The sequence below is a fragment of the Sus scrofa genome, chromosome 8 (assembly GCF_000003025.6).
Source record: "Sus scrofa isolate TJ Tabasco breed Duroc chromosome 8, Sscrofa11.1, whole genome shotgun sequence".
Classification (NCBI taxonomy): Eukaryota; Metazoa; Chordata; class Mammalia; order Artiodactyla; family Suidae; genus Sus; species Sus scrofa.
In genome coordinates, this window is record NC_010450.4 from 48,013,652 (window position 1) to 48,038,485 (window position 24,834).

The 24,834-nt window shown below is 42.5% G+C and overlaps 1 protein-coding gene across 1 annotated transcript in view; it reads left to right on the top strand.

Annotated features, from left to right (window-relative positions):
- Nucleotides 7,920-24,834, top strand: part of LOC110262100 (rap guanine nucleotide exchange factor 6-like) — a 147,444-nt gene continuing 130,529 nt past the window's right edge. The window contains exon 1 of the mRNA XM_021101306.1: nt 7,920-8,073. Within this exon, the coding sequence (XP_020956965.1) occupies nt 8,005-8,073 (69 nt within the window). The 5' untranslated portion in view covers nt 7,920-8,004. The remainder of the gene's footprint in view (nt 8,074-24,834) is intronic.

Consider the following 24,834-nt stretch of genomic DNA (forward strand, 5'->3'; position numbering starts at 1 on the left):
TACCTGACCAGGTTGGGGTGGAGTACTGTGGGTTTATGCTGGTCTTTACCCTGATTTAATGATCTCTGGATTTTTACAGACAGCTATGATGCCATAGGCTCATTCCTTGTAAGTGAGATAAGAATAAGGCGGGACTGAACTCTGTTTTAAAAGTCTTACCAGCCCTTATCACTGGTCATAGTTATGTTCTGTGATGAGTGAAATGTGGATATAAGAAGCACACTGAGGCTGGCCAGGACTGTGGCAACGTGCCTACCTCCCAGAGCTTGGAAGTTTCTCTTTTCTTCTGAGCCATGTTATTTTACCTGCCTCCTGTGTCAGATCCCAGGCAATGTTCAGAGTTTCTTTCTGCCATTTATTTGTGCTTGCCTCTTTAAAGTCTCAAACTTGCTGTATCTTCATATTTAAGATTTCCTCCTTTAACTGCCATGAAGACAACGTTTTTTCCCCCTTCCATTTCCCTCCTTTGCATTTTTGTGTTGCAAAATAAGGCATCTTCTGAGAGTTAAAACTAAAATACAATGCAATGAAATAGCCTCCTTTTCCAAACTGACCCTCAATGCATGTTTCCCACGCTCTTGTTTGCCCTTCACTTCCTGTGCTTGATTTAGATTTAGAAGCTCAATGCACGGACACTTTGTTTACATATGTTGCCTAGCCCTGGTCTTGGGTTTAACACATATTAAAAATCATGACTTCAGAATAATTGTTAGTACTGGCATTAAAAAAAAAAAAAAATCACAGCTGTTCAAGAACACTGCTTCCTTCCCCCTCCCGCCCTCCTCCCCTGCCCCGCCATGACCTTGTCAGATTTTGATTCTGCTAAGGCAGTGTTATAGTGCAGTTGCTTTATCCCTCTGAAAACCACTTGGAGACCAGAGCTGGTAATAATTGTAACTACTCTTCTCCACACATTTACAAACTCTGCACTGCATGCCAGTGTACTTGTGAATGTAATTTCAGTTGTGTGTAACCCCCTTAACACAACCCAGATGCAATTTTATGCAATGCTCCATTATGACAGAATTATCTTACTGGGTTCACTTTGCATGTTTGAAATGGAAGGTTCTGTTTTGTTTTGTTTTCCTCTTTCCCTTACTGATTTAAGCATTCATGATATCCTGTATGGGCTTTTAAAATGTATGCATTACACCCTCATTGATTGTGTGGTGGTATTTAGATTGTTATGTTTTGAAACGAAGTCCTTCATTTTACTATTTTCGGGCTTAAAAAAATCCTTAATCTGCATATTTTACCTAAGCCCTTCTAAAAGTCTCCTTAAAACTGGTAGACTGATTTTGGACTACAGCTCTGTTGGGTAATTCATAAAAATAAATGCCAAACACTGGGCAACAATAGAAGGAATTGACAGTGGATCAAAAGTTTAACAATGCATTCCTTCTAGAAATGTCAGCATCAGCTCTCTCACAATCAGGAAATAAAGAAGGCTGTGCTTTCCCACTGGCCCAATATTTCACATGCAAGCAAATCAACCAAAGAAAGAGCTTGTCAGTGTGTATGGGGGCTGGGGTTAGTGGGTACAATCCTGCAACTGGAGAGAACAGTTGTATTTGTTAGCTTGAATGTTTTCTGATTTATATTTTTATTTCATTTTGTGTCCAAGGCAGAATCAAGGTCATAATATTAACAAATAAGGAAAGAATGGTTTCTTCTAGTAGACTCAGTTTCAAAATATCTAAATGTCGACATGGCATCTACATCTGTGTTGTTCTGATTCACGTGACAGCAGCACTTTAAGTTTGAATTGATTCCCATCCCTTATAAAATCAAACCTGACTCTGCCTCTAATTGTGCTTTTGATACACTTCATCTGCTTTGTTTCCTATGAACAAATTGTATCTTCCCTGGGCTCTGTAACTATATTCTACACCAGGGACTCTCTGGAATGCTATTTGCAGGTAGATACAATATTTCCTAGTGGAGCCTGCTCATTGAAAGTGATACAGTGTCTTAACTCCAGCCTTCCACTCTCCTGAGGTTCAAGTAACTGCAAAACAAAGTAAACAAAAATCGTTTGGGGGGGAGGAGAGGGAATGTATGTGAGGAACTTCCCTAATAAAAGCCAGCATCTCAGCTCCAAACCTTGGCTTCAGGCCGCTGTAACAGCCAGAGAAAATGGTAACCAGGGTGACCTCTCCTCTTAGAACCCGGCAGCTTTCTGGACCCCAGCACCCTGGCCATTCTCCCAGGTGAGAGGAGTAAATTTAGCAAGTGCCTGGTACAAGGAGAGGAAAGGGACCAGGTTTGTCTTATCCGCTGTTGGTTCTCCAGGCATAGAGATCAGTGCCTGAAATGTAGCACCCAATAAATATTTATTGACTGATTGAACAGTAAACATTCCATGAAAGTTCAATTTTCTGAACAAAATGTCTCTCTATAGACAGATATAGATGAATCTTGTGTTGGAGCTGGACCCATAGGAATTTTTAAAGATTATTTTGTTCACTTTAAAAGATGATTCTAGGGAGTTCCCACTGTGGCTCAGTGGGTTAAGAACCTGATTAATATCCATGAGGATAGGGATCTGACCTCTGGTCTTGCTTAGGGGGTTAAGGATCTGGTATTGCTGTGGCTGTGGTATAGGTTGCAGCTGCACAGTTGCAGCTCTGTTTGACCCCCTTCCATATGTTGCAGGTGTGGCTGTTAAAAAAAAAAAAAAGGTAATTCTAAACACATAACTTACATGATATATTTAGAGATGTATTAGAATTTACTGTTGGAATCATTAAGCTTTTTAAAGCTTCCTGTAAAATGATACTAAGGCCAGAACTCAAAATGTATTTCTAGTCTTAAAACCCAGTGTTCTGTCTCTCTATTCGTTCTCTGATGATTTTCTAGATATCATGATGGTTGTAGAGATGAACAAAGAAAGTCTCATTTTTATATGTGCTTTTATGAAGTAGCATACTAGATGGCTTACTTTGATTGTGGTTGATTGACACAGTTTGGTTTAGGCTAATAGGCAAGCTGGCAGATCTGTGTCTAATTCTATCACCCACAGTGTACACAGTCTCCTGTTGGCACTGAAATGTTAATAAACCAGCCATGCATGCCAAGTTATCAGGTGACCTAGATGCTGAATAGTGATAAGGACTATTGACATCCTTAGAGAAGTAGATTATAAATAGTGGGGAAATTAACTTGAATGGAAATTAATTGATAGCTTAGAAGTTGACAGGGAGTTAGTCATTCTCATTGGTGGGTAAGACATACTATTATGCCTCACCTGAGGTCACTAGTGCAATTCAGTATCACAGTCGAGCACTCAGGGTTGGGGGGAGGGGGGGAGAAGAGCTAGGTTTGCATTTGTAACTCACAGCTCTCTGGCAGTGCAATCTGAGAGGGCCAAGTTCCTGCCTACTGCCTAGGCTTTGAGGGACCCTGCTGTGTCTACACCCTCCCCATGGGACAAGGAGTTCCACATTCTCTGAATACCTTGCACCCTGGAAATTACTGCTCTGCCTCTTCCAGATGTGATTGCCTAAGGCTGGAGGAATGGCCAAGGGATATATTGGTGAGGGGTATGAAGTAGTTTTGATGTGCAGTCTGGGGTGTCCTCCATGTATGAGCCTTCTTGTGATTCATGATGGAACAGCTATGTTTCAGGCCAGAAACCCATAGTCCCTGCAGCACCATGTTCCAGTTAATTTATAGCTTTAAGAATTTATCATGGGATCCCTGACCCAGTAACTCCATACGCCATGGAGCAGCCAAAGTAATAATAATAATGATAATAATAATAATAATTTATTATGAGGTCTATGTTAGCCTGCCCCAGACCCTCCCAAACATCAAGGCAGGCCCAGACTTAGGGTAAATCACATAGCCTATTTTAGTCTTATTTTCCTCACCTGTAAACAGGAAGATAGTAACTGTCCCATTAACCTCAGAGTGTTGGGATGATGGGAATGATCTTAAAAATAACTCCCATTTGTTGAGCATATGCTGTGTTTCAAGGGCTATGCAAGCCACTTGATGTGGATTCTACTGGATCCTTGCAAATCTTCAGGGCATGCAATTTTGATCCACTTTTTAAAAACCCTACGTTAAAAAAAGAAAATCAATGGCATTCTTTTTTTTTCTTTTTATAAATTTTATTGGAGTATAGGTGACTTGAGATCACTAATCTGAGAAATCTACTAAAAATTATTTTTATCTGCTTTTTAAAGAACAGAAAACAGGCACAGAGAGGCTATGTTTCTCTTCTAGACTGCCCTCCTATATCACAAATGAGATAATATATGTAATAGCCTTATACACATACAAGATAACACCACAGTTATTCATTCATTTATATCATGTTGGGGGATGCAGCATTGAACAAAAAGAACAAAAACTATTGACTTCAGGAGCTTACATGATAGTGGAGGGAAACAAAAAAATAAATAAATCAAATCAGTACAATATGTAGTATGTTAGATGGTGGTAAGAAAAGCAAGAAAGAGAAACAGGCATGTGGAGATACAGGGAAAGTGACATTTGAATAAAGATGTGATGAGGGAAGGAAACAACATTCTAGGCTTTGTTTTGTTTTATGGTGGGCTGGGGAGATAGCAGAGGAACAGCAAAAGGAAAAGCCATGATATTGGGGCTTGCTATGTTCCAGAAGCAGCATAGAAGCTAATGTGGTTGGGAACTGAGTAGGGGGTGGAGTAGTAGATGAGGTTGGAGAGATGAGTGGAGGGGGAGAGCCAAGTGTATAGGTCATTTTTGCCATGAAAGGGACCTCTCAGTTTTACCTTACATGAGATGGGGAGCTCATGGACCTTTTTTTTTTTTCCCCCCCTTTTAAAGCAGAGGAGTGACATAAGCTGGAGAGAAAAGACTCAACTCTGGATGCTGGAGACAAGGGCAGAAAGTAGGAGGCCAGCTAGGTGATTACTGCAGAGTGCAGGAAGAAGGGGATGCTGGCTTGGACCAAGGCCATGGTAGTTGAGGTGGTGGGTAGAAGTTAGGTTCCAGATATGGTACTTTGAAGGTTGAGCTGACACATTTACTGAAAATTGTGGGGCATAAGAGATAGGAAAGAGTCAAGAAAGATGCCCAAGGAGTTCCTGTCATGGCTTAGCAATAATAAACTGGACTAGTATCCATGAGGACACTGGTCTGATCCTTGGCCTCACTCAGTGGGTTAAGGATCCGGTGTTGCTGTGAGCTGTGGTGTAGGCTGGAAGCTGCAGCTGCAATTCTACCCCTAGCCTGGGAACTTCCATAGCTGAAGATATGGCCTTAAAAAAAAAAAAAAAAAAAAAAAAAAGCCAAGGTTTTTCATCTGGGCAATGGGTGACATGGTGTATATGACATTAGCTGGAATGGGGAAGTCTGTGGGTGGGGCACCTCTGGGGCAGAAGATCTGGAGTCTGGTTTGCACATGTTAATTCTGAGATGTCTGCTAGACACCAGATGGAGATGTCAGGTATATTTTCTCACTTCATTGGATTTGATTTTTTCATTGCCTCTCTTCCAGAGCTGTAGTAACACTTTTTAAAGGTGGGGAGGTCTATGTCAAAGAATTTGATGCTGAGAGTTCCCTGGTGGCTCAGTAGATTAAGGATCCATCTTTGTCACTGCTGTGGCTCTGGTTGCTGCTGTGCCTCAGGTTAGATCCCTGGCCCCAAAACTTCCACGTGCTGTGGGTGAAAGCCTGCAAGCCTGCTCCTTCCCCCACCCCTCCCGAGTTGATGCTGGGCTTCAGCTAAGGGAAAGGAAGGAAATATGGGGGAGCATGCAGGGCAAAGGTCTAGAGATACAATTTGTAACTCAGATTCAGTTTCAGAAGGTTGGGCAGAAACAATCTCTTCTCCAGGAAGGTACACAATCTGTTTAATGTCACTCAGGTGACTTAAGGACCCTATCCCAAGTACTTAAACTAGATGTTGCAAAAGCATGTTTGAAAATTTGAAAAAACTTCAGCGTGATGGTCATGAAAGTAACAATCTTCCTGTAAGTATGGCCTCCATACTGACAGCAAAGCATGAACTTATTGGGGGTTAGGGAAGAGGAGGCAGTTAAAAATAAAACCCTAGGATCAGAACTCCAGAGCCCGTGCAGCAGCTTGGCTGACCTTACACACCTTGACCTGGCTCAGCGAGGAGGAGGACGGGGGCGGGGTGGGGGGGAAGCAGCAGGCGCCGTAATATCTTTAAAGGGCTCTGTCCTAGAGCTCTCTGCACCAAGAGAGTCAGGCTTGGATCCGGTGTCTGGAGGTTTACCTTGCCTAATGAGAAGCCACATCTGCCAGTGTCTCTGATTATGCCACAGAACTTGCGGTCGGGGTCTCGCGCAAAAGACTGATCACCTTCAGATCTGGAGTGTGTCTGTCTGGGAGGTGTTTGGTCTAGTGTTGGAACTGGCATGTTTCCAGCTCCTTAGTTTCGTGGTCATTTAAGCGTCTGAAGGTGCCTGATGGGCACGGAAGACAGGAAGGGAACTCTTTCCCTGCATTAAGTTACAAATAAGCAAAATAAATCCTCTGAAGATTTACCGCTTTTGAAACAACTCGGGAGCCAAGCCTTAGGTTCAAAACGGATGCCCAGGGAGGCCCAAGCAGCGGGCCGGACTCCTGCTCCGGGTTAACTTTCAGCCCCAGCGGCCGAGGCCTGGCGCCAGGAGTCGTCTGCAGAGGCGACCAGACGCGGCAGGGTCCCTCGGGATCCGGGCTGGGGTGTGGGTAGGGGGCGCGGCGTGAGCGGGGGAAGGGGTGGGGAGCGGGGAGAAAGGAGCCTGTGCCTTCCGCCTGGGCGCGCCGCCTCCTGCAGGCCAGGAGATGCGGGGCCCTGTCAGCCCGGCCTCAAGGGGGACGACCCTTCGCCGCCCCGGGACGCTGAGCACCTGGACGCGGCCGAAAATGCCGCTCGGGAGTGAGGGCGCGGCCGCCTGGCCAGAGTCAGGGTGCGGAGGGCGGGACCCGGCGCCGCGGGCGCCCCGCCCCCGCCGACGCGGCGCACTCAGACTGGCCGCCGGTCCGTCACTCACGCTTCACCATGGTTGCAGCACAAAGCGACCGGCCCCGGAGGCCGCTTCCTCCCTGAGGAGCGGCTGGGCTGCCGTGAAGGCGCAGGAGGAGGAAGAGGTGGGGAAGAGGAGGGGAGTCGCCGCTTCCCAAACACTCTCCGGGGGGCTCTGCGCGACGCCCGCCGCTGGGAGTCCGGACCCGGCTGCCCGTGGCCCCTTCCCTCCTGCGCCCGTGCAGACCGGGAACAAAGTTGCCGAGAGAAAGCGGCCGAGGGCGCAGCCCGGCGGTGCTCTCTGGCCGCTCCGCGCGCGCCGATGGGGGGAGGCGGCGACGGCGGAGCGCACGGCGGCGGCGGCGGCTGAGGCGGCGGCAGCGGCAGCGGCGGCAGGGCGGCCCGAAGGGATGCAGCAGCAGCAGCAGCAACAGCAGCAGTCGGGGGGCACGGCCGAGCGCAGTAGACAGAGCCCCGGCGCGGCGGGGACGGCGGCCGAGGCCATCCCGCTTCGCAGAGCCCGGACCTGAGACGGCCCTCGGACGGCGGCCGCGGCGCCCCGGTGCCCGAGTGCTTCCAGCAGACCCGAGGCAGCGGCGCGAGCCCCCGAGAGAAGCCAGGGGGAAGGAGGCCTGGGCGCCCGTAGCCTCCCCTTTCACCGCCGCTCTAACTCCCTAAAAATAACTCAGGCCCGGCGGGGCCGGGAGGAGCCGCCAGAGTCCCCGAGAGGAGCCGGGGAGGCGTGTCGAGCCAGGGCCCGGAGGGAGCCTTGCCGGCCGCGCGGCACAGAGGAAGCAGAAGGTTCCCGGCCGCCCGGCGCCGCAGGGACCCTCGGGCCTCGTGCGCCCCCCGCCCCGCCGCGCGCCCCGGGCTCGGCCGCCCCGCCGCCGCCGCCGCCGCGGTTTGGCTGGTTGGCCAGAGGCGGGCGGGCGGAGCGCGCAGGGCGGAGGCGGCGGCGGCGGCAGCGGCGGCGGCGCTGGGCCGGGAGGAGGCGGCCGAGGGCGCGGAGCGGCCCTGCTCCCGGCCGCGGGGGGAGATGGCGTCCTACGTGGATAACAGCTTCCGCCAGGCGGTGATGAAAAACCCCGCGGAGAGGACCCCTCAGGTGAGCCCTGCGCCGGCTGCATCCTCCCTGCCCCCACCGCCGCGTCGCGGCTAGGTTGGCGCACCCGCGCCCAGGATCAGGACCCCAACTTGCAGCGGCATCCGGTCTTCATCTTACCCTGGCTATTCTGGCTGTATTTGCCCCCATTCTCGAGTCTTTCCTCTTCTCGCCGCCCTCCCCGTAACTGACCTGTCCCAGCGTTTGTCCCGCAGGGCAGGGCGGTCTCTCCCGAGTGTGCCCTCTTCACAGCCGCGCTCGGGCCTGTGAGTCTCTTGGAGTTGGGGTGGGAGTCCCCTCCCCTCGGCCGGCCACTTCTGCCACCTTGGCCGCAGGCTCCCTTCCTCCCGGGAATGTGGTCCTTTCTACCTTAAGAGTTGTTGGGTGTTTACATAGGTAGTGAGGAAACTTGTAGGGCTCTGCAAAAGACAGATCCGTGGTGGCCTTCTCAGGTAAAACGTTGAAATGTTTGTGTGTTTACTATTTTGCTTTTTTTGCCAAAGGGATGCTACTTTAAAAGGAGGGGGGGGGGAGTTGAATAGCTGGGTTTGTGCTTTTAGTTTCAATTGCAGACAGAGCTGCAGAGCAGGCATATTCAAATACCACCCCCCCCCCCGCCCCCGGGAAGGGCGCCCTGCGGATTCTTTCGGTGTTGCACAACCTTGTCAAAATTAGATAAGTTTGTTAACCTTTATACATTCGTGTACCTTCAGGCTTATTTTTCTGTGGCTTGAAATGGAAGAATTGATGATGGTGTTGGATTTTGTCGTCTCAAGTTGGACTAGAGAGGAGGACATTTTTTTAAAAATGTGGTTGTTTGATTTTTCTGCTTTTAGTTGTTGACTGGATAATGACGCATGTTCCTAAGCTTTGGGATGGTGACTACAGGGGATCCTGCTGCCAACCGTCTTAAGACAAATAAGCCCTCCTGATCCTTGGTCCATCAGACACTGAGCATCTAAGGCACGAAAGAGTTGCTTCTCTTGTTAGGTGTTGGATGCCATCTGTTCAAATCCAAATGCTCTTCTTCTCTTCCATTGATTGTGCTTATTTAGTGTGGGGAGAAGAGAATAACGTAGAATCTTCCGCTGGCTGCCTTTGGACAAGGCCCAGGAATGACACCTGGTACCGTTTTTTGATGTTTCATTTTTTTTTTTTTTCTGATGGAGCGGTCTCATCTGGGGATTGTAGATAGATTGCACATATTTACCCAACGTGTGGAAGCTGGGTGATCATTTTACAAGAAAATTCATTTCACAGTGTCCCCAGAAAGTTCATATTTTAAAGGGTTATTTTATTCTAAACAAAGAATGTCCTGCTTTGATCTTGTGACACTGCCTGTCCTGTGCCTTCCTCATCTGCTGTTTTACACTTGTCAATCTTCTGCATCTGAAATGCACGTTCCCAGTCACAGTGTGTTGGAAAAGCACATTTCAGTGAAATATTTTGGTGCCTTTCAGTGTTAGGGGTGCCAAGTGAAATTGCACATGCTGAGAATATTAGAACCTAACAAGGCCAGTCAGAAAATGATGTCAGAGGCCTTTGGTGGAAATTGGGGGGAGGGGGTATCTTAGGTTGGTTGGTTAGAATAGTAATGACTGGAAACCTAGTGTCAGGTGGGTGGGAGGGGGAGGGTCACTAAACAAGACCAGAAGAGACAAAACCTCCACTGTGACGGCATCTGGATTGTGCCAAAGAAATGAACTGTTAAACTTTCCTGTTTCCGTGCCAGTTGTGGAGAATAGATTGCAAACCGACCAGCATAGAACTTGGCCTGAGTCAGAAGTGGGCCAGTTACTAACACCACAATGGGACAGCTTCACGAACAGTCTGAAAGCCCCACACTTCCCACCAAACCTTCATAGAAAAGTAAACCTAGAGAAACCTACCAACATTGTGAACATTCCTAAGTGTCTGCCCTGTTAACTTTGATGCTCATTTGGTTATTACTAGTGCAAACCCCCATGTTTATTTAGTATTGCTTTTAAAGAGAAAGTAGTGAAAATGTAAATGTTTTCCATCTTTACCTGGCTGGTCAAAAATGATCTTGTAAAAGTTATTACTCAAAAGTATAAAAAAAAATGTTTTGGTAGCAGGTGTCTTTTCTGTTGAGTGCTTTGTGACTGCAAAGGCTGGAAGTTTTTCTGTACTGTCTTATGAGTGCTTGAGCATTAGAATTTTATAATATAAAAAGCAGAGTTCTTAAATAAACTTGATATGACCAGAAGGGTATGAGTTAGGAAAGTTTTGCTGTCATGCTTCCTTCTGTTGTTCAGGATAGATTTGGTCAAGGAGTTTGTATGGTTCTCATGACAGGGAAAAGAAAGGTGTTTTGAAAGACAAGAATAGAGGGAAAGAGGTAAAATTATTTTTTGTTGAATTTATCATTTTTTTTTTTTTAATGCTAGTTTCTCTGTCAGACTATGAAGACATAGTTTTGTACTAGGTCAATCGGATGCCTAGAAGTAATCATGGTGTCACTAGTGTAACCTAAGAAATTAGTGTGAAGGGAATCTGGGGCTAGGGAGCACCTCAGTGTAAACAGAGGGGCTTTGAAAATTATTATAAAATTAGGAAGCTTTTCATGCCCCCTCGGGAAAATGGAAACTCATTTTGCCATTTATTTAGACACATCACTGGAGGGGAAGATGGTGGGGGAAATAACTACAACAAAAAAAATTGTCACCCGAATTAATAACCACATTTCACAATTCAGATTTTTCACCTGAGAGTCTGAGAGGAGGGAAGAAGTATTGTGTGTGTCTGGAAAGTGGCTAAGGTCTTGTCAATGGAGCACTGTATTCTTGGTAACAAACCTCCTTGAAAAGAAGGAACGTTAAGCATTCTATTGATATTTTTCAGTGCACCTCTGTTGGAAAAACAGGACTCTTAAGTAATTGCTTTATTAAACTATTTGGGTTTATGTCTTTAACCACTTAAATAGGAAGCTTGGTCACCTAAGCAATTTAGTGAAGTAAAAGACAAATAAATTACAAACAGCTCCCCCTCTCCCAAGGCTTGAAACAATAAAATGTTTTTGCTAAACGATTTTATTAACTTACTGAGTTCAGCCCTTTCAGATTGCTTATGTAGAATGTTTAAATGCCAGTATTTGGTTTCTCAGGTGAAACAGAGAATTGCAGAATTGTTTCTTCTACTTTCAAGCTCTAAGAGGTTGTATTTTTAGGTGGTTATAAAAGTTACTTTTTAAAACGGTTTGTGTAAAGCAGCTCCCACCTCATCTCTTCCTGGTTAATAATACTTTGTTCTTCGCTAATGAAAAAAATTTTCTTTTCTTTGTTATTTAACTTTTTGATTTAGTAGCTAATTTATGAATTTGTCTTTGGAGAGCTCCTAACAGTACAAGACTGAATTCTTTGCAGTTACTCAGTAGAATATGTCTTGAGTCATAATGAGAGGGCTGAAAAATTACCTTTAGCCCAGAGAACTTTAAATTATGAGAATCTGCACAAAAGTCTATCTCTGGTGAATATTTAACTTTCAAATCTAGTGGAAGAATTGTGTTTATTACAGTTAAATTTTCCATTTCTTTTTATCTTCGTTTATGAGCAGTCTCATATTTTCATCTGACAACTTATACTTTAATTATATTTTGGCTCATTTTGGGGCTCTAGTAATAAATATTTGTTTCTTAAGTACTTTTTCGTAAAATACAACTAAATGGTCTGGGTGCAATTTTGAAAAGCATGTCTTGCAAAGTAATGCCTGTTTGGCCATAAGCATCCAGCTTTTATAAGAATGATATTTGAATTTGTAGGTTAAAAAAAATACACATTTCTTACTGAAAAACTAATTTTAGACTAATTAGCAAGTGGCTTTGAACGAGTGAGGACTTAAATTTATGTAAAAATTATTCACATTCTTTTGCAATATTGGTGGAAACTTAGTCGCCTTCAAATAACCTTTTAAACATTTAGTAATTAACAGTTCCATAATTAGCTTTGCATATCTTGGCTGAGGTTCAAAATGAATGTTTCCAACTGCAGCGCTGTGTGGAGCCTGGTTTAACACAATCCTTCCCAGATCCTGGGTTTTTACAGAACACTAAACACACACACACACACAACACACACCCACCCACCCACCCACCCCAAAACCTGGGTTTACAGAACACTAAACACACACACACACACACACACACCCACCCACCCACCCCAAAACCTGGGTTTACAGAACACTAAACACACACACACACACACACACACACACACACCCCCACCCACCCACCCACCCCAAAACCTGGGTTTACAGAACACTAAACACACACACACACACACACACCCACCCACCCACCCCAAAACCAAAAATTAAAAAAAAAAGAACTTCCTGATTGTGAACTTGTTGCAGTTTTTTTCCCCTCTCCAGAAAGGACAAAAATACAAACAAAAGCAGCTATAGTCTCCTGTCATTATCATTTTATTTACTGTGTTTTACTACTTAATAAGGGAGGGATACAGTATTACTCCAAAGCCCTGTTCTTGAAATCAGAAATTTCTTTGCTTCATCAGAAAACTCACTATGCTTCTTTAAAAAAAAAAAAAAAAATTCCATTTGCCTGAAAAAAACTTTACCCATGTGGATTTTGGGGAAAGTTAAATGATCACAAAAAGGTCTACCCTTTGGGGATATTTGAAATTCTATTCACATAAATAAGTAATATTATATAAAGTAATAGTGGCATGTGTCTCTGACATGAATTAGCTATTTGAAATCAAGATACAGTAACCTTTTCAAAACACAGAAACACTATACCCTTTTTTTTTTTTCCTTTTTAGGGCTGCACCTGTGGCATATGGAAGTTCCCAGTCTGAGGTTTGAATTGGAGCTGCAGCTACAGACCTATGGCACAGCCGCAGCAACACTGGATCCAAGCCTCTTCTATGACCTGTGCCACAGCTGGCAGCAACACTGGATCTGTAACCTACTGAGCAAGGCCAGGGATCGAACTTGCATCCTCAAGGATACTAGTCAGGTTCTTAACCCAAGAGCCACAATAGGAACTCTGTACCTTCTTGACTCATTAGAAAACTTATTTTTTTAAGCTTTGTTACTTATTTTGCAAGTTTTATAGGTGATGAAAAGGAATTGTAATTGCCTCAACAAACTTTGATCTCGAAGTTCCCGTCATGGCACAGTGGAAACGAATCCGACTAGGAACCATGAGGTTGTGAGTTTGATTCCTGGCCTTGCTCAGTGAGTTAAGGATCTGGTGTTGCAGTGAGCTGTGATGTAGTTTGTAGACGTGGCTTAGATCCTGAGTTGCTGAGGCTGTGGTGTAGGCTGTCAGCTGTAGCTCCGATTTGACCCCTATCCTGGGAACCTCCATATGCCGCAAGTACAGCCCTAAAAAGCAAACAACCACAACCACAACAACAACAAAAACTTTGATCTAGACTAGTGTAAAGAGTTAGGGAAGTGTGGACACTGGTGATAGTTCCTTAATATCTATATTTTTATGGTAGGTGACCTCATTGTTTGTAAGCGTCCCATTTGTTAAATGTGAATGATGGCTCCTTGAGGTTGTTTTGTGGATTAAGTGAAAGAAAGTACGTTTGCTATTGAGGGCAATGCCTAATATTAGTTCTTGTTGTATCACATTTTAGTGAAATAGCTAGTATTTACCAGGCCTGGGGACTCCCAGATAACATAAGACATCTGCCCCGCAAGGAACTCACCAATCTATTGCATTATAAGTAGAATGTGATGCATTGGTGCTGTAACAGCTGTCCTGTGCCAGCTCTGAGGAGGCTGGAGACCTCATGATGCATGTGTATTAAGCCTTAGGGGCTTAGAAATTCATCCTCCAGTGGACCGGGGGATATGAAAGATTCTCCAGACTAGCCCACAGTCATCTCAGCAGCATGCGTGGTTTAGGAAAATACGTGTGGACCTTTGTTCAGTGCATTTGGAGCCATAGGATTGAGCGGTAGACAGCAAGTGACTGCATGTAGTGTAGAAGCTTGTGGTTTGAGAGAGAGGAGACAGGAGTCCTGTTAAAGGCAGAGGTCTGCTCTCCAGACTTGAGATGGTTGAGAGCCCAAGAGACACAATCGAAATGGGCTAGAAATATTGCAGAAGTCCAGTCTTCTGGACAGGCTGTCTCTGTGCATGTTTCCATCAGCTGCTTATTGTATCATACATCCTATGCACACATTTATGCCAGTACCTCTTTATCATGGCAGGTGGCAATGATGGACATTTCTTAGTTCATAGGGGAAAAAAATCCAAGTTGTTGAATAGAATTTTCTTGGTTTTTAAGATTTTTAGAAAAATTTTTTTCCTCTAAATTTTGATGTCTTTAAATTTTTTTTATTAAAGTAGTCGATACAGTGTTGTGCCAGTTTCTGCTGTACAGCAAAGTGACCCACATGTACATTTATATAGCACTTTTCTGCTGTCCAGGAAAGTGACCCATGCATACATCTATATACATTATTTTCCATCATAGTTTATCCCAAGAAATTGGATGTAGTTCTCTGTGGTATACAGTAGGACTCCATTACTTATCCATTCTTTTTTTTTTTTTTTTTTGGTCTTTTTGCCTTTTCTGGGGCTGCTCCCGTGGCATATGGAGGTTCCCAGGCTAGGGATCTAATTGGAGCTGTAGCCGCTGGCCTACGCCAGAGCCACAGCAATGAGGGATCCGAGCCTTGTCTGCGACCTCCACCACAGCTCATGGCAATGCCAGATCCTTAACCCACTGAGCAAGAGCAGGGATCAAACCTGCAACCTCATGGTTCCTAGTCAGATTCATTAACCACTGCGCCATGACAGGAACTCCTGCTTATCCATTCTAAATGTGATATAAACTTTGATGTCTTCTACATGTCCATGCTGGAATCTAATATGAAATACCTAATTTATCATATTATTAAGCTTAGTATATTAGTATTAATCTGTAATGGTAATGTGATTACAACCATTGCATCCTCTGGAGGAGGTGAGGAACATGTGGTTTGAAACTCTCTATTGACTTGGGACAGCACAAGGTAACGATTGTAGGCATCTGTGAGGGCAGTTTCTTGTCCCCTACACCATTTTCTGTTTAGATAGATTAATACTGAAATTGGGAAGGGGCAGCAATTTGTAGTAATTGGTCTTCTGTACCTTTATCAGAGCTCGAATATATGTAGTTACTAAATATGCTTAATGGTTATAATGTCAGCCTTTGTGGAGAGAAAAACAAACTGATGATTACATTATTTTGACTGTTAGGATTTTTATCTTTTCAGAAAAAAAAAAAACCCACATCTGGTCTCACATTGTTAATTAACCACTATTTACTGAACTGTGATGAAGGATGTGTTTCTTGCCGTGTTGGGGTGTTTTCTTCCTCAGTCATTTGTGATGATTGTGGAGGGTTAGTGTTTGTAGAGCTGGTGGTTTAGTCCGAGTTGGTTTTAAGTTCTCTTGCCACCACCATTTCTGTGCTTTTACCTCTGTTAAGCAATAAAAAGTACTTTGGAGGAGTTGGTGTTAGTGGCTTGAACAGGAACCTTGTTTTGTCATTGGAACTAAAACCATCTTCCCTCCTGCTACATTTCTCACTGCTTGTGTCCTACATGTTGAAAATAATTGGTGGTGAAGGTTTAGAATTTCTCAAATATGGGGATTCCTGTTATGGCTCAGTGGGTTAAGAACCTGACATAGTGTCCATGAGGATATGGATTTGATCTCTGGCCTCTCTCAGTGGGTTAAGGATCCACTGTTGCTGCAGACTGCAGTGTAGGTTCACAGATGCAGCTCAGTTCCACTGTTGCCATGACTGTGGTATAGGCTGGCATCTGCAGTTCTGATTTCGACCCCTAGCCTGGGAACTTCCATATGCTGCAGGTGTGGCTGTGAAAAGAAAAGATTTTTTTTTTTTCAAATATTCATTATGAGCTAAATATTACATTTTGACTGTTAACTGCTAGTAGTTCAGTTGACAAACCAACACTTATTGATCCTTGGCACTTTTCTGTTCTTCCCTAACTCATGGTACTTATTCCCACTCACATAAAGGCTAATCAGAAAGAAGACACCCTGAAGAAGAATTAGCCATCAGCTGGTTATTCTGGGGAGACCCGATAGTGGCAATCAGTGGATCTCCAGGGTTGGGGTATGATGGTGATTATCTTATCTCTCCTGAGTATTCAAGCCAGGGTTGAAACTCATTATCACTATTTTTTTGTTGTTGTTTGAGATAATTGTAGATTCTCAAGCAGTTGTAAGAAATAATGCTGAGGTCCTCTGTACCTTTTATCCAGTTTTTCTCATTATAATCTCTTACACAACTGTAATGTGATATCACAGCCAGGGTACTGACATTGATGAAATCTAGAAGCAGAAGAATTCTGTCACAACAAGGATCCTCCTTATTGGCCTTTTTTATAGACACAGTCACTCCCCAGTCTTGCCTCTGGCAAGGACTCATCTGCTCTCTTCTCCATCGCTATTATTTTGTCATTTCAAGAATGTTATGTAAATAGAATCATAGAGTATTTGACTTTTTGGATTGACTTTTTTTTCACTCAGCATAATTAAGACTTATTATCAATTTTGACTAATATGAATTTCTAGTGGTTTGGGCTGTGTTCTTGAAATGCCAAAAATATTTGGGGAGGGGGTGGTGTAAGGGAAGGTGGATTTAAATACTGAGAAAATTTAGCTTCTAAATATGAAATTTAAATTTTTTGAAAATTTAAATATGAGAAAATTCAATAATATGTATAAAATAAAGATCAAAGGCCATTAGGTCTTGGATGAACAAGAGTTGAGAGATTACACCACATTTGGGATATTTCAATATATATAGTTCTTTTCCATAAAAACGATTTTTTTTTATCGTAATGTAAGTGGTAAAGTTAGTCTTACCATGTGTGATCCCTCATTCAGAGAAATTACTTGCTCTTCCCCAACTGAAGTGGCATTTACAATTCAGAAGGAGGTCTAATGAATGCACTCATAAAGGAGTCCTAGTGGAACAATTTGAAGAACAAAATAAAAAGAGATTATAACCTCTGGGGGAAAAATATCCATGAACTAATGCCAATATATGTCAATTATCAAATAAATAGATGGAGGAGAAGAGACAGCTCTTTGTTACAGTAGAACTCCAATAAAGAATGTAGAAGGTATGATGGAGATGGAAAATCACCAGTAGGCAAACCTCACAATAATAGCTGTTGCAAGCAAGCCAAAATTAGTGGGGCAGAGTATGATGAGAAATGTATGTATATATCAGATGTAAGAACACTTGCAGAGTCTCAGAGTGGCTCCCCCACATGATTATTTAATTACAAAGAGGAAATCTATATTTTTATAGTGAAGAAAACTAGCAGACACCAAGTTAAGCAGGTGATCAAAGTTATATCACAAGACATATCAACATCATGATGCACCAAGAAGGGCATAGCTGAGATAGTGTTCTTTTTTTTTATTTTTTATTACTCAATGAATTTTATTACATTTATATTTGTACAACGATCATCATAAATTTTATAGAATTTCCATCTCAAACTCCAATGCATCCCCCCACCCCCTAACCTGTCTCATTTGGAAACCATAAGTTTTTCAAAGTCTGTGGGTCAGTATCTGTTCTGTAAAGGAGTTCATTGTGACCTTTTTTGAGATACCACATGTAAGTTGTAGCATATGGTGTTGGTGTCTTGATGTCTGTCTTCACTTAGCATGATAATTTCTAGGTCCATCCATGTTGCTGCAAAAGCCATTCTTTTTTTTCTTTTTAATGGCTGAGTAATATTCCATTGTGTAAATGTACCACATCTTCTTTATCCACTCCTCTGTGGATGGACATTTAGGTTGTTTCCATGTCTTGGCTATTGTATAGAGTGCTGCAATGAACATTGGAGTACATGTGTCTTTTTTTTCTTTCTTTCTTTCTTTTTTTTTTTTTTTTTGGCTTTTTGCCTTTTCTAGGGCTGCTCCTGTGGCATATGGAGGTTCCCAGGCCAGGGGTCTAATTGGAGCTGTAGCTGCCGGCCTACACCAGATCCACAGCAACTCAGGATCCAAGCCACGTTTGCGACCTACACCACAGCTCACGGCAATGCTGGATCCCTAACCCACTGAGCGAGGCCAGGGATGGAACCCACAACCTCATGGTTCCTAGTCAGATTCGTTAACCACTGAGCCACGATGAGAACTTCTATGTATCTTTTTGAGTCATGATTTTCTCTGCATAAGTGCCCAGGTGTGGGATTGCTGGATCAAAATGGTAATTCTGTTTTTAGTTTGCTGAGGAATCTCCATACTGTTTTCCACAGTGGTTGCACCAATTTACAATCCCACCAACAGTGTACCAGGCTTCCTTTTTCTCCACACACTCTCCAGCACTTATAGTTTGTAGACTTTTTTTTTTTTTTTTTTTTTTGTCTTTTCTAGGGCCGCTCTCTCAGCATATGGAGGTTCCCAGGCTAGGTGTTGAATCAGAGCTGTAGCCACTGGCCTACACCAGAGCCACAGCAATGCAGGATCCAAGCCGCATCTGCAACCTACACCACAACTCACGGCAACACCAGATCCTTAACCCACTGAGCAAGGGCAGGGATCGAACCCGCAACCTCATGGTTCCTAGTCGGATTCGTTAACCACTGTGCCATGATGGGAACTCCCTGTTTGTAGACTTTGATGATGACCATTCTGGCTGGTGTAAGGTGGTACCTTGATTTGCATTTCTCTAATAGTGATGTTGAACATCTTTTCATGTGTTTTTTGGCTGTCTGTATGTCTTCTTTGGAGAATTGTCTGTTTAGATCCTCTGCCCATTTTTTGATGGGGTTATTTGTTTTTTTGGTATTGAGCTGCAGAGGGTGTTTATAAATTTTGGAGATTAATCTCTTTGTCAGTCACTTCATTTGCAAATATTTTCTCCCATTCTATGGGTTGTCTTTTTGTTTTGTTTAGGGTTTCCTTTGCTGTGCAGAAACTTTTAAGTTTAATTAATCCCTGTTTGTTTATTTTTGTTTTTACTGTCATTGCTCTAGGAGCTGGATCTGAGAACCTGAGAATATTGATGTGGTTTATGTCAGAGAGTATTTGGCCTGTGTTTTTCTCTAAGAGTTTTATAGTATCAGGTCTTATATTTAGGTCTCTAATCCACTTTGGGTTTATTTTTGTGTGTGGTGTTAGGGAGTGTTCTAATTTCATTCTTTTTTGTTTGTTTGTTTTTGTGGTTTTTTTTTTTTGAGTCTTTTTAGGGCTGTGCTCATAGCATATGGAGGTTCCCAGGCTAGGGATCCAATTGGAGCTGTAGCCACAGCAACGAGGGATCTGAGCCACGTCTGCAACCTACATCACAGCTCACGGCAATGCTGGATCCTTAATCCACTGAGTAAGGACAGGGATCGAACCCACAACCTCATGGTTCCTAGTTGGATTTGTTAACCACTGAGCCACAAGGGGAACTCCTCTAATTTCATTCTTTTATATGTGGCTGTCCGTTTTCCCAGCACCACTTATTGAAGGGGCTGCCTTTTCTCCATTGTATATTCTTGCCTCTTTTGTCATAGATTAGTTGACTGTAGGTGCTTGGGTTTAATTCTGGGCTTTCTATCCTGTTCCACTGATCTGTAGTTCTGCCTTTGTGTCAGTACCATACAGTTTTGATGACTGTAGCTTTGTAGTATTGTCTGAAGTCAGGGAGCCTGACTCCTCCAGCTCCATTTTTCTTTTTCAGGATGTCTTTGGTTATTCTGGGTCTTTTGTGCTTCCAAACTTTAAAATATTTTGTTCTAAGCAAAATCCAAACAAAAAACAAAAGCAAAAAATGAGTTCCCATCATGGCGCAGTGGAAATGAATCTGACTAGAAACTATGAGGTTGCAGGTTTGATCCCTGGCCTTGCTCAGTGGGTTAAGGATCCAGTGTTGCAGTGAGCTGTGGTGTAGTTTGCAGATGCGGCTTGGATCCTGCATTGCTGTGGCTGTGGTGTAGGCTGGCAGCTGCAGCTCCAGTTCAACCCCTAGCCTGGGAACCTCCATGTGCTGTGGGTGTGGTCCTAAAAAGCAAAAAAAAAAAAAAAAAAAAAATTTTGTTCTAGTTCTGTGAACAATGTCCCTGGTAATTTGATAGGGATTGCATTGAATCTGTAGATTGTCTTAGGTAGTATAATCATTTTGATAATTTTGATTCTTCCAATCCAAGAGCATGGTTTGTCTTTCCATCTGTTTGTGTCATCTTTGATTTCTTTCATCAGCATCTTATAGGTTTCAGAGTACAGGTCTTTTGTCTCTTTAGGTAGGTTTATTCCTAAGTATTTTATTCTTTTTGATGTGATGGTAAGTGGGATTGTTTCCTTAATTTCTCTTTCTGATCTTTCATTGTTAGTATATAGAAATGCAGTCAATTTCTGTGTATTAATTTTGTATTCTGAGACTTTTCCAAATTCATTGATGAGCTCTAACAGTTTTCTGATAGCTTGAGGTAGTGTTGTTACTAAAAAAATCCTTCATTTTAAGTGTCAGAAAATAGTAGACAAACTCAGGTTTTAGAACCTTCTACAAAATGGCCAGTGCTGAAGAGTGTTCAAGTTATGAGAGGAGGATATGCTAAAGGACAGTCATAGATTGGAAGAGACTGAGGGCACAGGATAACCAATGAGATGTGGGATTCTGGGCTAGGTCCTGGACCAGAAAATAGACATTAGGACAACTGATGAAATTTGAGTAGATAATTTTACTGTTGTTATTTTAGATGATGAATTATGGGAGGCTGGTGGAAGGATCTAAAGGATTTCTGAACTACTTAAAAAAAAAAACTTCCGGAGTTCCCGTCGTGGCGCAGCGGTTAACGAATCCGACTAGGAACCATGAGGTTGCGGGTTCGATCCCTGGCCCTGCTCAGTGTGTTAACGATCCGGCGTTGCCGTGAGCTGTGGTGTAGGTTGCAGACGCGGCTCGGATCCTGCGTTGCTGTGGCTCTGGCATAGGCCAGTGGCTACAACTCCGATTAGACCCCTAGCCTGGGAACCTCCATATGCCACGGGAGTGGCCCCCAAAAATAGCAAAAAGACAGAAAAAAAACAAAAAACAAAACTTCCTTAGCTTAAAGTTATTTCAAAATCAAAAGTGGAAAAAAAAAAACAACAACAACAACCTATAGCTTTTGGGGTTTTATTGTGACTCTGATAAGAGGCCACCAAATTATGATATTTTAAAAAAGTAATCTTTTTTTTTCTGATTGACTTTTTTTTTTGCTTTTTTTTTTTTTTTTTTTTTGCTTTTTAGGGTGACACTCAAGGCATATGGAAGTTCCCATGCTAAGGTCTAATTGGAGCTGCAGCTGCTGGCCTACTTCATAGCCGCAGCAATGTCAGATCCGAGCCGCATCTGTGACCTTCACCATAGCTCATGGCAACGCTGGATCCTTAACCCACTGAGTGAGGTCAGGGATAGAACACCTCATCCTCATGGATCCTAGTTGGGTTTGTTAACCACTGAGCCATGAAGAGAACTCCCTGATTAATGATTTAATTTTAATGAAGAGCTCAGTACCTTTTAGCTATGTTTTGTATGCATTGGCCCATAGGTGGTTGAAGCAACGTATTAGAGGAAATTTTAAAGACACACAGAAGCTTATAAATAGATGGACAAGAAGAGCTAAAATAATAATCTTTAACTATTTATTCATCTTTATTCCTGCCTGAATTTTGTAGGTATTCACAAGATGCAGTATATTTTACCAATTTCATGATCCTGTATATAAGTAAATTAGAATACTAATTTATTTAGTACAGGAAAAAATGTGAAAGAGATAAAATATTCCATGCACACGAGGCATCATAGAACAGAAGTCATGGTACTGGTTTAAGGAAGTCAGCCTGGGTGAAATCAAGTTTGTAGGTTCTCCTTTTTCTTTCCTGTACACCTAAAAACTCTTTAAATTGTTGCTTTGGTAGGAGTGAGGGGGTGGAGGGGAGGGAAGGGAATGGCAGGGAGTGTTGAAGAAGGCTAGTCAGAGGCACTATTACAACTGTAGATGATAATACCTTTTAAGCTGTGTGTGCACAGTACTTTGATCCCAACTTTTTCTATTAGGATCCGAAAAAAAAAAAAAAGCAATTTCTTTTAAAATTAGTTCAAGGTGGAAATATCGCTACAAATCTTTTTTCCATTTATATATGGAAAATTGAAATACAAAACCATGTGTATACACACACACTCATAATATATAAATGCCTTTGTATTTTAGTTGTAAAGCCAATACCTTGCCCTTCTACATTAACCACCTACATTTTTTTGCGTGTGTGGTAAATACTGATGAATGCATCCTGTTTTTGTATACTGTATACTTTTTCCTGTAACCTAAATTGGTGCTAGAAGATTGGATTAGAAAACATAAGCCTTGGAGTTCCTGTAGTGGCTCAGCAATGATGAACCTGACTAGGATCCATGAGGACGAGGGTTCAATCCCTGGCTGCGCCCAGTGGGTTAAAGGATCTGGCGTTGCCGTGAGCTGTGGTGTAGGTCACAGACGAGGCTTGGATCCTGTGTGGCTATGGCTGTGGAGAAGGCCGGTGGCGACAGCTCCAATTCGACCTCATGCCATGGGTGAGGCCCTACAAAAACAAACAAAATCCCACCGGAAAACAAAAACCATAGGCCCTGGAGTTCCCATGGTGGCTCAGCGGTAATGAACCTATGTCCATGAGGATGTGGGTTTGATCCCTGGCCTTGCTCGGTGGGTTAAGGGTCCGGAGTTGCTGTGGCTGTAGTGTAGGCTGGCAGCTACAGCTCCAATTTGACCCCTACCCTGAGAACTTCCATATGCCTTGGGTGTGGCCCTAAAAAAACAAAAACAAATAACAAATAAAACATAGGCCCTAGCATTTGAGACAACTACAAATAAAATATAAGCTGGAAGGTATATTCTATTTTCAGTTAGAAAGAGAAACCATTTGTTTTCTATACTTTTTTATCTGATGTTTTCAGTAATAAATGACATTTGAGGGCACAAGTGAAAAAGAAAAGAGCTGGCCAGGTTTTGAAGTAACCAGAATCTTATAAAATAAAAAAAATGTGAAAATGTGTAGGTGTTGACTAAACCTATTTAACATCTATCCAATTGTTCTGTATTAAGTAACTATTTGAATTATTCAAGGCAAAAAGTTTCTGATTTCTTCCCTAAGTTACGTTATGCAGTTTTGTAAATTCCATTTTTATGCTAATTTATTTTAATTTTAAATTATAGTTGATTTACAATGTTCTGCCAATTTCTGCTGTACAGCAGTGACCCAGTTATTTTTACACACACACACACACACACACACACACACACACACATTCTTCTTTTTACATTATCCTCCATCATGTTCCTCAAATTTGTTAGAAAATTCTTGGTCGAATTGTTAGAAATATTTGGCTATTAAGTTATTTAGTTATCATAGTAACTGCTTGATCAAATTTATACATTTCCAAACAACTAGGGCTGAGTTTTAGAAACTCATGAGTTAAAAAATTGAAATACAGTAGCATTTCAAAATGCCAAGAATGGAGGTGAAGAAGAATTTGGCTGCATTTCAGTTTTCTGATCTTCACTTGTGTTGGGTCCCCTTAACTTTTGTAGAGTGGGAATAAACTGAGCAGCAGATGCTGTCGGCACTGCCCTGCTCCTTCAAGTTGGGAAACCATAAGCATCTTTTAGAGGGAAATAATGTGTGCAGAGACCCACAAGTTCATTATTCCCAAACATGAATCTCCAAACCTAATGTTATCTGAGACTTAAGCTGGAATGGGTGAGAATTCCTATCTTGATTCCATTTTCTCTGGTATGGTTTAAATCTACATCAATTAGAGGAAACTCTGTGGGAGGTAACATGGTAAAATTTCACTAAAAGTTCCCATTTTATACATTATGGGATGGCTGTTTTCCTTCACAGTTACACATTGCTGTCTTTGATTGTATTCACCGAATAGTTGAGTTTATTTAGTGTATTTCCTTCACCTAACCTGGGGGTTATGAGCCTACACTTTGGTGTCCAGACCACAAATGTTTTGTGATCCTAGGCTGATAACTTTAGTGGGTCTCAGGCTTTTGGATTTCATGGACTGTTAAAATTTTGTAAAACTCTAGAGTACTGATATTGATTCATCATCTACTTATTTTGCCAAGGAAGCATGTTAAAATGAATGTAAACTTGCTTTCCACTATTCTCATTTCATAAAAGAAAGGACATTTTAATGTCATAAAAATAGAAGGGTCATAATCTCAGAGTAGATAAATTTAGCTTTGTTTTACCATATTCTGTTTTTGTCAAGGACTGTTAAAATTTTACCATGAGAGAATATGGCAATATTACCAACTTTATATGGTTGTGAAGATTAAATATGTTCATGTATATTAAACACTCTGGCTAGAGTGTTTACTATTGGTTATTACTAATCTTATTTTCAGTGGTCGATATTCATTTTTCCCTTAGGTAATTTTTCATTGTTTGAGTATCTTATGATTAATTTACCACAGTGATTTATAAGTCTATTTGATAGACTTGATTCATAGCTTAGATTATGTTAGGATTGCATTAGTCCACAGGTTACCAGAAACTGCACACATAGAGGCTTAACCACAGACTTATTTTTCTCACACAATAAGAAATCTTCAGTGAGGCAGTCCAGGGTTGATGTACATGCTCAAGGATGTCATTAAGAAAACTAGCTCATTCTACTTAGCAATTTTAGCTTTCAAAGTCCCAAGATGAGAGCTGCACCACCAAGCAAGAGAGAAGGCAAGAGGTTGAAAAGAC